This window comes from Corvus hawaiiensis, chromosome 6 (assembly GCF_020740725.1).
Source record: "Corvus hawaiiensis isolate bCorHaw1 chromosome 6, bCorHaw1.pri.cur, whole genome shotgun sequence".
NCBI lineage: Eukaryota > Metazoa > Chordata > Aves > Passeriformes > Corvidae > Corvus > Corvus hawaiiensis.
In genome coordinates, this window is record NC_063218.1 from 16,852,086 (window position 1) to 16,865,856 (window position 13,771).

Here is a 13,771-nt window from a genome sequence, read left to right on the forward strand (position 1 = left end):
AACAAGAAAACCCTTTTTTTTGCATATAGGTACAGTATGAGTACACGTGTAGAACAGGACACTTCTTTCCTTTGATTAAATTGAATGTACTAAATTAAGAAAAATGTTCTCCAGACTGCTCTGCAACTGAATAGGCTGCTCTAAACCAATCAACCCCCACTTTTTTTTTAGCTGCTTCTGGTAGCTCCCAGGTTACATTTCAGATTACCTGCTGACAATATTCTGAAGACCAAAACTGTTGAAAATTTTCTAGTTCTGACCTTTCTGCAGTTTGTCTTAATAATTTCCAGTATTTAACTTGCTCTGATATCAGTTTGTTCAAATTCTACATTAGTATTCCAATCATGTAATATTGGGTTGCAGTCTCTTGATGAGCCAGAAGTTTTCTAGTGAAAAAAGTCTCGTTATCCTTTCCAATTTCCCTGTCAGCTACTCCTAAGGCATAAAGAAAGCTTGCAGCAGAGGATGTCATTCAAGCACTACTAGACACTCTTGTGTTCTTTGGTATCTAAAGTGTATGCCTTCTGACTATTGCTTTGAATTCCATTTTTTGGCCTCTTCCCAGAACTTTTTGCTCTGCTTGCAACTTTTTGTTACTGTTATTCAGGGGAGGGAAGGGCTGGAAGCTGTGGCAAGCCTACATTCATTGCCTTTTGAGAATGCTGACTTCACTTCCCCATTCCGTGAAGTCTGCTGTTTGTCTAATGGCAAGACATTTGAATTGCAATTGACTGTGTGCCAATGTCTTTGACCCTGCTTATTGATGGCCTTGAAAAGAACAACCTTCTAAAAACCCATTGCTTCTTTAATTTAAAAAAATGCTCTTTAATTTTTGGGAAGGTGTCCCATGTAATTCTAATGATGGAGTAGTTTTGGCTACTACTCTGTAGGGGATAAAATCACAAGTTCTAGATAATCCTTGAATCAGAGGTAAAGTTTCAGGGTGTTTTTAAAGGATTTCATAACATTTAAGAGGTTAACTCCTTATGCATATTAATAGATATATATATTTATATCAGAAGAGGCTTAAGCAGCAGAAGTTTAGCTTTTTCCAGCTTTACTTGTTAGCCTACGTAAAGCCATTTCATCTCTCTAAAAATTTATCCATTTAGCTGGTGGCATTGTGTTTTTGTTAATAAATATGGGTGCACGTGGGGAAGACTTCATTCTTGAGTCTTAACAAGATTGATGGAAAACATGCCATCTGAGATTTGGTGCTTGTGTTTGGCCTTCCAAATTGCTACAAGCAGCAGTGCTATTTTTTCAAATGTTGAGAACCTGTCAGAATAGCACCTAGCTCCTGAGTGAGTGTTGGTTCGTAATGTTACATTTCTAACATGCTGTATTTTTCTTTATTGTTTCAGCTTCACACATTCCTAGTAATGGAATTACTGAAGGGAGGAGAATTGCTTGAGCGTATTCAGAAAAAGAAACATTTCAGTGAGACTGAAGCCAGTCACATTATGCGCAGACTTGTTTCAGCAGTGAGCCATATGCATGATGTAGGAGTAGTCCACAGAGATCTGAAACCTGAGGTATAGTGATTGTAGATACATGTTTAGACAATAAGTTATTAAATGTCTGGAATGTGATGTATCTCTGTTTCTCCAGCCTTTGTTACAGAGTTTTCTATTTCTGTATTTTAAATAAAATGTTACCACTTTTACTTTGCAAATTCAGTAGATATTTTTCTGTTCATAGGTAAAAGTAACTGTTAGGAAACATTTTTAGTTCTGTAGGCAATCTCTACTCTTGTTTAAAAACGTTCTTTGCCTATTTGGGGACATTTTTCACTGTCATGTATTTATTGTATGAAACAGTTCGTAAGCAGAGCTAGGTTGCTTGGGTACTTTGCCTGTACATTTCCACCTTTTGTTTGATCTTAATTTCCTCAGTAGGGCTTCTTTTCCAGTTAAGCACAAAATGAGGACTAATAGAGATGTGAGATTTGAGTTCAGTGAGTTCAGTAGTTTTCCAAAAGAAACAATTTATCAGTATGTATTTTTTAGTGACTGCTTTTCTGATACTTTGTTGTTCAGCAACATCTTGTCTTCTAGACCATTCCATTTACTCTTACAAAGTTGACCACTGGCTTTGTTCTGCTTCCTGGAGCCAGTGTTTCTTGGGTGCTTTTGCCAACAGTGGGTTGGGATGTGTTTTCTTGAGCCTGAAAATAGTGTAGATTAATGTTGATTCATCCAGTAAGGATGTTATATTGTAGGGTGATTACAGCCATCATACCCCAGGAAATAGCTGTTCCTTTTGTATCTGGAGTTAAAAAATAATCCATCATTCCTACTATCTTTTTGTAATATACCTTCTGTGATATGAAAAACTTGGTATTTTATAGTAATTCCAATTCAGCTGGTAAAGAGGTCTTGTAGGTGTTGCTAGTTGTTTTTGAAAACCAATCCAAAATATACGAGTTTGAAAGAATCTCTGTCCTGGGCTCCTGTTGTAAGTAAACAGTTAAAGAGGGGCTATTTTGAAATTCTAATGTGTGAGTTGAAAAAGTCATCAGAGAAACTTTCTCCAAGAGTCACATCATCAGGGTAAGGAAACATCTTTAGAAACAAGTAATTATTAAAAGGACAAAACCCAACCCCCCTTTCTCTCTTCTATTCTTACCATCTTAGTCTTACTACCACTTTGAATATAAAGGCACAGTAAAGCAGAGCTTCAGCTGCATGGTAAATTAGGCAGTCTTCAATTTTACATTATGTTCAAGAACAGAAGTCTGGGAAGTCCAAGTAATGAAGGGTTAGCAAACAGCTTGCAGAATCTATTGCCTCCACAAAGTTGGACTTAACCTGCTCATCTCCTTCCTGCTTGTTGTTTTGAAAGTTACTGTTTTAGGTTCTGACATGAACTTAGTATGGGATATGCAGGTTTCCCAATATAGATATGGTTAGTGTACTTCTCTGTAAAAAGATGTATAAGAAATTCTGTTGCTTTTCTAAGAATTCCATTCAGATTTTTTTGATGTTCAACTTTGACATCTAATGTGCTACTAATAATTCTTTTTTTAGAAGTCTGGCTGCTTAAATGTAGCTAAGGACGAGACTTTCTGAATTTCATGAACTGAAAGACTTCTATTTAGCAGTAGTAATTAGATCACATGTGTTGGTCTACAAAACAGAGGAAAAGTACTAGGTAGAAAATAGAGAATTCATAGGAATAAAGAGTCTCTGTAGCATACGTGACCATATTTGGAGCCTCTCAGTAGAGGATTTGAGGAGGACTGTTTCTGTGATCATTAATCTGTAAACTGGGTTCTAAAGGTATTACAACAAAACGTAACAAATAAGAGAGACTGGTTTTTATATATCCATAAAATATATGTGGAATATAGCTGTAAATATTTGGGGGATGGGAGGGTTCTGAAACACATTTTATTTGCCTAATCAACAGGGAAGCCTGAACCCTATGTAGGATACTTGGACTGTACCTTTCTTTCCATGCATAACCAATTTAATTTTTGTCTTAAGAAAGGTCTTTTTAAACCGATGTTACTCATTCTTGTAGACTATATAACATCACCATAGAAAAAGGACAATTATATTAATCACTTAGCCTTGTATGAGTATTTTTGCTGATGTTAGGCTTCCTTCAGATCCATTTTGCACAACAATTAAAAACTGACTTCTCTGAATGTGCATTAATCTATTACAGCAGTACAGAAAGTAAAAATACTAAAATACTGTTTTGTAGCAGGTACTTTCTTTTATCCATAATGAATGATCTCAGGTTCTCCTTATTGATCTGCTGGCAGCCTAGCAATCATTTTTTACCCTTGTTTATGAGTTTGAAATTAATTACTTTGTGTGAGTCATTCACCTTTTGTATTACAAAAGGGCTATAGGATTTCTAATATTGAGACGTTTCCTAGCATTCATAGATTAAACAGTAAAGGCAATAGCAAAATTATGCTCTTCTCTCAAAAGCTGAAGGGAAGAGTAGAATAAGCTTATAATTCATCTTGGCCTCAGACAGTTTTTCTATGACTTAGCTCCCCTCTTGTATCTTCCTTGGCAGATGTAAATACTTGGGGGGAAAAAAAAGAAGCAGATTGCCGTATATTTTCTAAACTGATAATAGCTTGTCTGTTTTCAAGTCCAAAGTGCCACATTCTAGTGTGTAAAGCTGGAATTCTCAGGATTACTGTACCAATGTCTCTACCTTGGTGTAAGGACTAGGTTTGTGGTTGGACTGTTACGTGGCCTTCAGTGCTTGAATCCCATTGGTACCAGGTCTCTTCCAGAACACATGTCCGTACTAGCTTTGCCACCTATGCCAGCGAAGACAGCTCTGAGTGCAACCTCTGAGCTATTGGTGCACTTCCTAACACCACTTCATACCAAGGTACATCTTTTTACCACAGTCCTTCACTTTCAAACGACTCTTGTGCATTATTGTCCTCAGGACAATAATGTGTTACCACTTGAGTACCAAAGACTATGCAGTCGCAAGACAGGACAAGCAGTGGGAGTCCCCCACACAAGAAAGCTGTTGTTCACAACATGCCAGAAGGAAGTGTAAGCTTAAGAAAATTTGCTTTTGTTTGAGGAAGAAGGCAATTCTTCCATCTCCGGACATGTTGAGGTCTTAGCTTTTTCTTGTCCGTGTTCCCTGAATTCTTTTCTCCACTGTTCTCTGCTACGTGTCCATTTTCATTAGTAATCTCAGAACTGCCCTGACGTGCAGGTATGCAGAGGGCAGGTAAACACATCACATTTCTTACAACCCAGAGTATTGTTATTTTCACTTTTCTCTTCTTTCCCCCAGTGTCTCGCAGTTCACCTTTCCTCTAAATAATGGAAAATTTTCTGCAGTAATAAATGTAGCAAAATAATTATAACTAATTTTCTACCCAGTGCAGGTATTGATTTTTGTCTTTGCTTTTCAGAATTTACTATTTACAGATGAGACTGATAATTCAGAAATAAAAATAATTGATTTTGGCTTTGCTCGTTTAAAACCACCTGATAATCAGCCTCTTAAGACTCCGTGTTTTACTCTTCATTATGCTGCCCCGGAGCTCTTGAATCACAATGGTTATGATGAGTCTTGTGATCTGTGGAGTTTGGGGGTCATTTTGGTGAGTGCTTGAGGTTTTTAACTGTAACTTTATTCCATGTATTTACTTTTTGTTAAAATGCAAAGGACTTGAAATTATTTCAGATGTGAATTGGGTATATGCTGAATTCAAGGGAGGTGAAAACACTGCTGCACAAATAATATGTTCTGAAGACAGATCTTTTGCAGGGACAGAAATTTTTTTTTACCAAGTAGGAAATAAAATTTAACATTCTTGGGAATGAAAAAATTACCTGATACAGTTAGCTTCTTGCAAAGAGATAAGCATGCTAGGGGATTTTACAGGCATCCATATAATCTTTCTACAGTTTCAATTCAGAGAAGGAATCCACCTGTATTTTGATCTACAGAAAATTAGTTTCATTAGGTATAAATAGGGTAGAAATATATTTTGTTCATAGCTTCCTGGAATGGATGAATGTTTTTTTTCTAACAAGGACTCCAGAGAAAGTCTTGCATGTTTTACATTTTCTACAGCCTTAAAGTTATGCTAGTCCAAGTTTTATTGCATAGCATTGGTGAGGCAAACAACAGCCCTTCATATTTAACAATAGAGTTGTCCATAATATACTGTGTTTCCTAATGTTGCTTTTGTTCTTGTGGCAGTACACAATGCTATCAGGACAGGTACCTTTTCAGTCTCAAGACAGAAGTTTAACATGTACCAGTGCATTGGAAATTATGAAGAAAATAAAAAAGGGAGAATTTTCCTTTGAAGGAGAAGCTTGGAAAAATGTTTCTGAAGAGGCTAAAGAGCTAATTCGAGGTATGTATTTATAAGTATTTCATGTACATTATATTTTTATTTCAAAAGATAAAATTCAGAGAACCATACAATATCTGGATGCTGTAATCAGCACCAAAGCGTCTAACCTGACAGAGCAATATCCACAGCTTGAGCTATATACTGACCTCTAATACAAACAACGAGTAGAGGTGGACACATCAGAATGCATTACAAATTGCTTGTACACCTAGCAGAGTTTTCTAATGTGGTAAGATGCTGATAAGGTTAGTGGGATTAGAAGGAACTGAAGAGCTTCAGAAAAAGTGAACTCACTCTTACAACTTATTTAAAAGCAGAGTTTTTCTATTATGTTATTTTTGCTTTTCTAAAAAAACCGAAACAGCTTATGAGATAAATGTCTTAAAAACTGAGCTTTTGCAGAAAATGAATTTATTACTATTTCTTTTCCATTGGCTCTTTTAATTCCTGTACCAAGCCTACTTAAGTGTTATTTCTGAGCTACTTCACTGACGTTTGCTGTACTTTGGGTCCCCTTAAGCTTTTGAGCATCTAATTATATTTTCATCATGAGCTAGACACCTACCTTAATTCTACTTACATGGAGTTCTTAATTTTTGTAGAAGCAGACTTGTAAGGAATTTTTCTGCCAAAAATGTAGGGATTTCCAGATTCAGACTTGAGTGGATTGTGCAGGGAATCTGAGGCTTACTCTTTTGAATTTCATCCTAGACAGGTTTTAAGTGAAGAAATCATTCGGTAGTTCTGAGTTTGTGTAAAAAGAGATGTGAGTTACCAAACAGTTAAATATCAATTTTTTGCTTTTAAGATCCTTCTGGAGAGGATGACAGTATAACATTGTGTGAGCCTTATCTAGGATAAATATTGGCATACCTGGGATAAATATTGACATTAGTTACTTATCAAAGCAATGCATGAGATTTTCTTAAGAAATATTTGCATTTTCTATTGAACAAAGATAAATAACTCACAGTTTTAAAGAATGTAATGTGTTTCTATTAGGACTTCTTACAGTGGATCCAAACAAAAGAATTAAAATGTCCAGCCTGAGATACAACGAGTGGCTTCAGGATGGCAGCCAGCTCTCATCTAACCCTCTAATGACGCCTGATAACTTAGGCTCTTCGGGAGCTGCAGTGCACACATATGTCAAAGCCACTTTCCATGTAAGTTCTGAGAAATGTTATGTCATGTGCTATGTTTTGTAATGTGTCATCTAGATTTGTGTATATTTTGTCTTAACAACAATACATATCTGTCCTATAATTAAGTAGGTACTTACAGCTGGATTTATTTTCCTCAATAACATTTCCTCATAGCATCTCTGATGGAGTACATGAAAATATGGATGATGAAGCTTGAAGAAATTTCTTGAAGATATTTATATTCATGAGGATTTGGGCATTGAGTGCTGTTCTTGAAATGGCTATTAAAAACACTTTATTTCTTAGAGAAATCTATTAAAAGGTCTTCAAACTTTTATAAAAAAAGACAAAACTTTATATTTAACTCAAGGAAATGTTTGACTTTTTGTCCCGCTGGTTACTAAAATGAAGTAAAATTTCTGGAATATATGTATGTTTTATGTTTTATATCATGTTTTTTATATCATGGATGCTTTTTTAAGTGGACTTACTTGTCTACTCAAAAAGCATTTGAACTGCAACTGTAATTCACAATCACAGTGTTGATTCTCATGATACCTTCCACAGAGAATAAACCAAAATTGAGCAGATTTATGCTGAAATGCTTGTGGGCTCTTTTTAGGAAGGAGAGAAGAAGAAAGTAATTGTTTCTTGGAGGGGTCCTGATTATGCAGCATAATTTGGGCTGAAAGAAAAACTGTAATTTAACAGTGTCCTCTCTGAAAATGTAGTGTTAAATAGTTGAAGGCTTAATAAAAATACTTCTGAAGTAAAAAGAACAAGGAGAGGAAGACATCAATTAATAATGTTATATATTGGCTCTTATGTACCTGTAAAAAGGCTGGTAGAATCATTCTTACAGCTACAATAGGAATTAGTCAAGAAATTACGTTTCATCTTGTGATGTATCATAGACCACTCACAGTAAGTGATAAGGCATAAAATGTGTTAAATCTCTTGAAAAACTTAGAATTACCTTCTATTTTTAAACAGGCCTTTAACAAGTACAAAAGGGAAGGATTTTGTCTCCAGAATGTGGACAAGGCACCTCTTGCAAAAAGAAGGAAAATGAAAAAAACAAGTACAAGCACAGAGACACGTAGCAGCTCCAGTGAAAGTTCACATTCTTCTTCCTCTCATTCTCATGGTAAAACTACACCTACAAAGACATTGCAGCCCACAAACCCTACAGACAGCAATAACCCAGAAACCATCTTCCAGTTCTCCGACTGAGAAGCAGAGAATATCCTGTCTTGAAGAGTTAAGTGGTTATAGACTTGGCAGTACCTGTATTGTCTTCTCCCACCCTTCCTCCCTGTGGCTTACAGGCTGCTACAGGAAGACGTCTTTTGCTTTAGAAATTTATTTTAGTCATACCTTTTTAGCTTTGTAGTTCCATACATTTCTTTTTAGTATTGTTTGGTATCACTGGATATAGTATAATACTGTTATACAACAAACATTGTATTCTCTGAGGGGTAAATTACTGGTGTGCAGTCAAGCTCAAGGTGAGGAGCTGTGCTGCTCATGGTACCGCTTGGAAGAAGACTGTTTCTCAGTGTCACAACCTTCCTCCCAGTTTCTTCCCCACTACTCAAAGAAAGGAAAGCTCTGTAACATATATAGAACTTTGGGATCTTCTGCTTTTACCCAAGCTCTGTGAAGAATGTTATAGAATTTGATTCTTCGTGCATGTAAAGAATCATTGGTACAATGCACCAAAGCAGTATAGTACTTTAAAGCCTTTTAAATTTATGGTTACATTCTGTCCCATTTATTTGAATTTTCAGATCAAAATGAAGCACTATGGAACTCTTATTTTGTTTTAAAAAGTAACTCCACATATCTTGTTTTAAACAACTGAGAATAGAAGTCTTAGATTTTTTTTTTTTATTTATGTATTTTTTTAAACGCATCTAGGGTAAAAGATATCTAATAAGGTGAGATGTCTAGTACTGTGATACAATAACTTTTTTTTTTGAAGTTATTAACTTCTAAAAGATTTTACAGATTCTAAAATGTAATGCTATAAGAGAATATTAAATTTCGTATTTGATGCTTTAGAAAATGGTCACATGTTAAAATACCTATTTCAAGATTTAATTATAATTTATATTTTCTTTTTATATTTACACAATAATTTTAAAATACTAAGATTTTTTTAAAGATGAGAAAACTCCAGTTTCAACATTTGTTATTATAGGGTCCATAAAAATGCATACCAAGTTATTTGAATTTTGCATTGTGCAAATATGGCAGTTTAATAGTGACTGTAAAATATTAGAATATATGTTTTATTTTTTGCACTTTATAACATCCAAGGGAGATGTTTTAGAATAAAGTGCACTCAGATCTCTCTTCCTACAAGGTGCTGAGCACTGTTTTACTGGGCTGAATGACCTGAAATCCACCATATTTGGTGGTTGTGGTCATTGTGAAGGAGAATTCTGTAGTTTGCAGGAGTGAATCCCTGTATATTACCTACTGTTTTCATTCCTTACTTTAAAATGCAAAGCTCTTTCTATCTTGCTTTTACATTGTATATAACAAATACTAGACCTGGGCACCTTGTGTAGTGTAGATGTCAACAACTTATGCACTGGGAATACTAAAGGGAAATTATATTGAACACTGTGCTTCACAACTTGTTCACTGTGGTGTTCTACAGTGAAGTATTTCCTACTGTGATAGTATAGTATGTACATAACCGTTTGGAATCATAAATGTGACTTACAGAAACATCAGCATAAACTTTTAAATCAGTATATTTTATAAATTTATGGAGAGCTCTTTTATAGCTTGTATTCTCAATGACTAGGGGTAACTTAAGTGCTAAAGATGACTCCAGTTTTGCAAATGCTTACATGTGTAAGTTTCCACTGAAGTCAGAGAGGTTCCTTGTCATATGCCTAAATTTGTGTGATGGAAGACTAATTGACTAGAGGATTTTGTTAACAGCTGTCTCTATCCTAAAGTAACCTTAATCCAAACCCTATGCAAAAAAAAAAAGGTTATAGAAATTGTTTATATCAGTGGTTTTATTTATAGAATTATATCAGATATCAGTATTGACAAATACAATACATCCATGTTTACAGGGATTGTGTGTATCAAAACAAGGCTTCAAAGCCCAACATGTTTGTTCTGTGTTTCTTTAATATAAATAATGGCATTCTGAGGTTTTGGAATTGCTCATGTGAAATAGTTTACTACTTTCTTGATGTGAATGTCAACAGTAATTGCAGCATTAATTTCAGGTTGATGTGAATATTGAGATTTGCACTGTTTATGTAGAAGTAGTATATTTAAAGATCAGTCTATGTGCTAATAACACAACCAATTTTAAGTGGCCGATGTTAAAGTATTGAAAAATAATTGTCAATGTAATATATTCAGGTTTGCTTTCTGAATGCTCTCTTTGGAAGTAATCTCAATAGTGAACATGGCTCATTTGTGAAAGAATACTTTTTCTCTCCCGAATAAACTTGCTGTAAATACAACAAACAATCCACCATTAATACTTGTTATGCAGTGAATTGGGAGATTGAAGAACAGGTTGCTTGTGAAGTTTGCACTTTGAGCAGTTCTTGGAATTTGTTGTCTTCAGGATGAGGACAACAAAAAGCAATTTTGGTCTGATTTCATTCAAGTGTAAGAAACTTTTGGATACCGGGTGGATTTGGAATATTGTGACCCAGCTGAAAGAACTTAAATATTAGGAACACAGAACAGTTGTTTCCCTGTTGGGAAATTTGAACTGTTTCTTGACAAACTGATGAAACAACAAGAATGTTTGCACAAGATGCTAAATGCTAGAGATAATGGTTGTATTGTCAATATTTTTTTCTACACAGGTTTTGAGAGACTGTTGTGAGACTAAAATTATTAGAATACATCACTTGTATCAAAGACAACTTTTATAGCTGAATATTTCTGTGTCCTCTTTGTGCTCTCACAGTAGTTGTTTAATAAAAATTTAAACCCAGGGTATTTCTTTCGGGCAGGGCTAAGTAATTTAGGTGTCACCTTGTATTTGCTCTGAACCAGTTACCCAGGGTAGCTGAAATGTTTATGACCTCTGTCTTCTGCCTCCAGGTAACAGAGCTCTTGAGGAAGTGTATTTGACACTAAGCTGTCTGAATTTTTAGATTAGCATCTTTACATAAACAACTGCTGATGTATGTATACACTGATACAGTGCAACTTGAGTTGCAAACTAGGCAGCTCAAGAGTAAGTTTACTTCTTGTTCTGATGTCCCTGCAGGGGAATAGTTACTCCTGGCATAACAGTTTTAATCTGTTGCACAGCTTGGCACTCAAGGTCATATAAAGACCATGGGCCAAGTTTTTCATACTCAGACCACTGTTTCAAATTTTAAGTGTGCAAGTTAATCTTCATTAGTACTATAAATACTTTATATTGCCTTGGTGAAGAGATGTTACACTGCAAATTATGTGTATACTCAGATTTTCTTCACATTGCTGCTATACCTCAATCAGCTTTAATGTCTAGTAATGGTATCTGTCTGCTGTCAGAAATACAGTGCTGTCAGCAATGCTATAGGCAGATTTGTGTGAAAAATCAAATTTCTTATCAGTAAAGATTTAAATTAGTGTGGGTTTTAATCTGATCTTCAAAGTACTCAATATCTGGTGAAGCCATTTCTTTGTAATACTTTTAGAAACACAAATACTAGTATAGTGGGTAATTCTGCTAAAGGATTTAGCAGTACAAAGTACAAAGAAAATAACATGATTTCCTGTTCCTCTGGCTTAGGGAAATTTCTGTACTTTAAGGAAAAGAATCAGTGCATTTGGCTTATGTATTGTTTACTGCTATGAAAAAATCCTTATTAAATACTTTTAAAACCCCTGTTAAATACTCATTAAACAGTTGGGGGCGGGGGGTAACGTATGGCATCTCAGAATGGATTGGGGCTTCAAATTGGCTTTGCTGATGGACGTATTTTTTCAGCCCTTTTCCATGGCTACTTTTCTGAACAAGGTAATGATTCCTACACAGCTGTATCCCTTCTCAGTCATCTGACAACAGAATAATTCTCAGCAGAAAATGCGTTCATTGGTTGTAATGAAATATTGCACAAGCATCTTGTATTTTTCATCTGTGCATGTGTTCTCTGCATGCATGTAGATACATGCTGTATTGCATGTCTGGATCTCAATTTAAAGTAATATGCCTTGATTAAGAGAACTTGTATTTTAAAAATGGGTTCTGGACTCACACAGGTTCAGAGGACCAGATAAGGGGGCTGCCACAGAAGAGGAAGAAGGTTATGGGAAGTCAGAGGTGAGAGGCTTCTGGGAAGATATTTTCAGGGGTAATTTCTCCCCTGTCTATCTCCATGTGCATGTATTATTCACTGACTGAATTGCAAGCTTTCTTGCCAGTTGTCCAACATAAACATATTTCCTACTTCTGCAGGTCTCTGAGTATGTGTGTATGTAGCTTTATAACATTTAGTTCATCATACTGAAATATTTGTTATGTCTCAAGTATCATTCCAGGTGTTTTTACTAAGTCAATGGTCTTCATTCTTTCCCCCATAAGTGACAGATTTTTCAAAATCCAGTTTTTACATGGCTAAACATGACATTGCTTTCCTTCAGTTGAGATAGTTGACTGAATATTCTGGATTGAGAGCACAGAATATAACAGGGCTGTTTCAGCTGCAAAGAGGTAAAACTGCTTTGATCTTTGTCTGCTGAGAAACACTTCTCAGTTTGGTCCTTTGACCCACAAGGCACTGGATTCTCTAAAAGTAGAAGAAATGCAGAGCTGTTCACTAGCTCTCACCTGCCATCACACATTTTTATATATCACATATTAAATAAATTCTGAAGGTTCAGGACATTTGTGTAGAAAAGAAAACTCAGACTGATTCCTGTAGTCTGCCCTAGAAAATAAAGTGATGCTTTCAATTACACAGACCAGCTGAAACAGTCTGGTTTGTTGTACCCAGAAACTGCAAAATGGAGAAATGCAAGAGACCTGCAATAATGTAAATTTCAAGAAAACATGTATTTTGACAACCTTTGTGTTCTGTTTGATAGAAATGGAAGACAGCAACTGGCTGGGAAACAATTGTAAGTGTTAAGGTAGAGATGTTACAGGCTGGTCTGACTAATACTTTATTCAGCGGTAGAGAGGAATCCATATTATTGACATGTAAAATTGCTTTTAAAAATTGGCAGCCAATCTGACTGTATTTACAACAATCATGGAGAAGTCTGCTAACTTCCTTTGAAATACCAATAATAAAGGAAAGAAAAACAGAACTCTAATTGCTTCAGGAACTGCCAGAAAACCTAACAGATGAAACTGCAAACTGATTGCAAACTTGTTACAACTTTCTTAATACAAAGATATTTGTCAACAAATCCAGCATCAAATCTTAAAATTGGTGTCTCATTTATGTTCATCTAATTTTCCTTGGTTGTTTTTTTATTTTGTTAAATATGTAGTTGTCTTAGTATGATTGTGACCAAAGGTGTATTTTCATAAGTAGGAGAAAAATTTAAGGATTTAGGATTAGGCCTTGTGAATAACTAAAAGAAATCTGTTTGGAAGGGTAACCATTTCAAATATGCATATATATTACTAATATTTGCTGATAAAACTATGTCTAACCAAGTACATTTTATCTAAGTTATGGGTGTGATTCTGTGTGACATTCAGCTATGTTAAAAAAGCTTTCAAGTGTAAAGTCTTTGGAGTTTAGCAAAGTGAGAAGAAAGGGGGAAA

General features: G+C 35.3%; 1 protein-coding gene across 4 annotated transcripts in view; it reads left to right on the forward strand.

Annotated features, from left to right (window-relative positions):
* Nucleotides 1-11,882, forward strand: part of RPS6KA5 (ribosomal protein S6 kinase A5) — a 78,258-nt gene extending 66,376 nt beyond the window's left edge. For all 4 annotated transcript variants that reach the window (XM_048306355.1, XM_048306358.1, XM_048306356.1 and 1 more), the window contains 5 exons: nucleotides 1,365-1,535; nucleotides 4,907-5,098; nucleotides 5,704-5,863; nucleotides 6,866-7,029; nucleotides 8,002-11,882. In XM_048306355.1, coding sequence (XP_048162312.1) covers nucleotides 1,365-1,535; nucleotides 4,907-5,098; nucleotides 5,704-5,863; nucleotides 6,866-7,029; nucleotides 8,002-8,241 — 927 coding nt within the window. In that variant the 3' untranslated portion in view covers nucleotides 8,242-11,882. The remainder of the gene's footprint in view (nucleotides 1-1,364; nucleotides 1,536-4,906; nucleotides 5,099-5,703; nucleotides 5,864-6,865; nucleotides 7,030-8,001) is intronic.
* The last annotated feature ends 1,889 nt before the right edge of the window (nucleotides 11,883-13,771 follow it).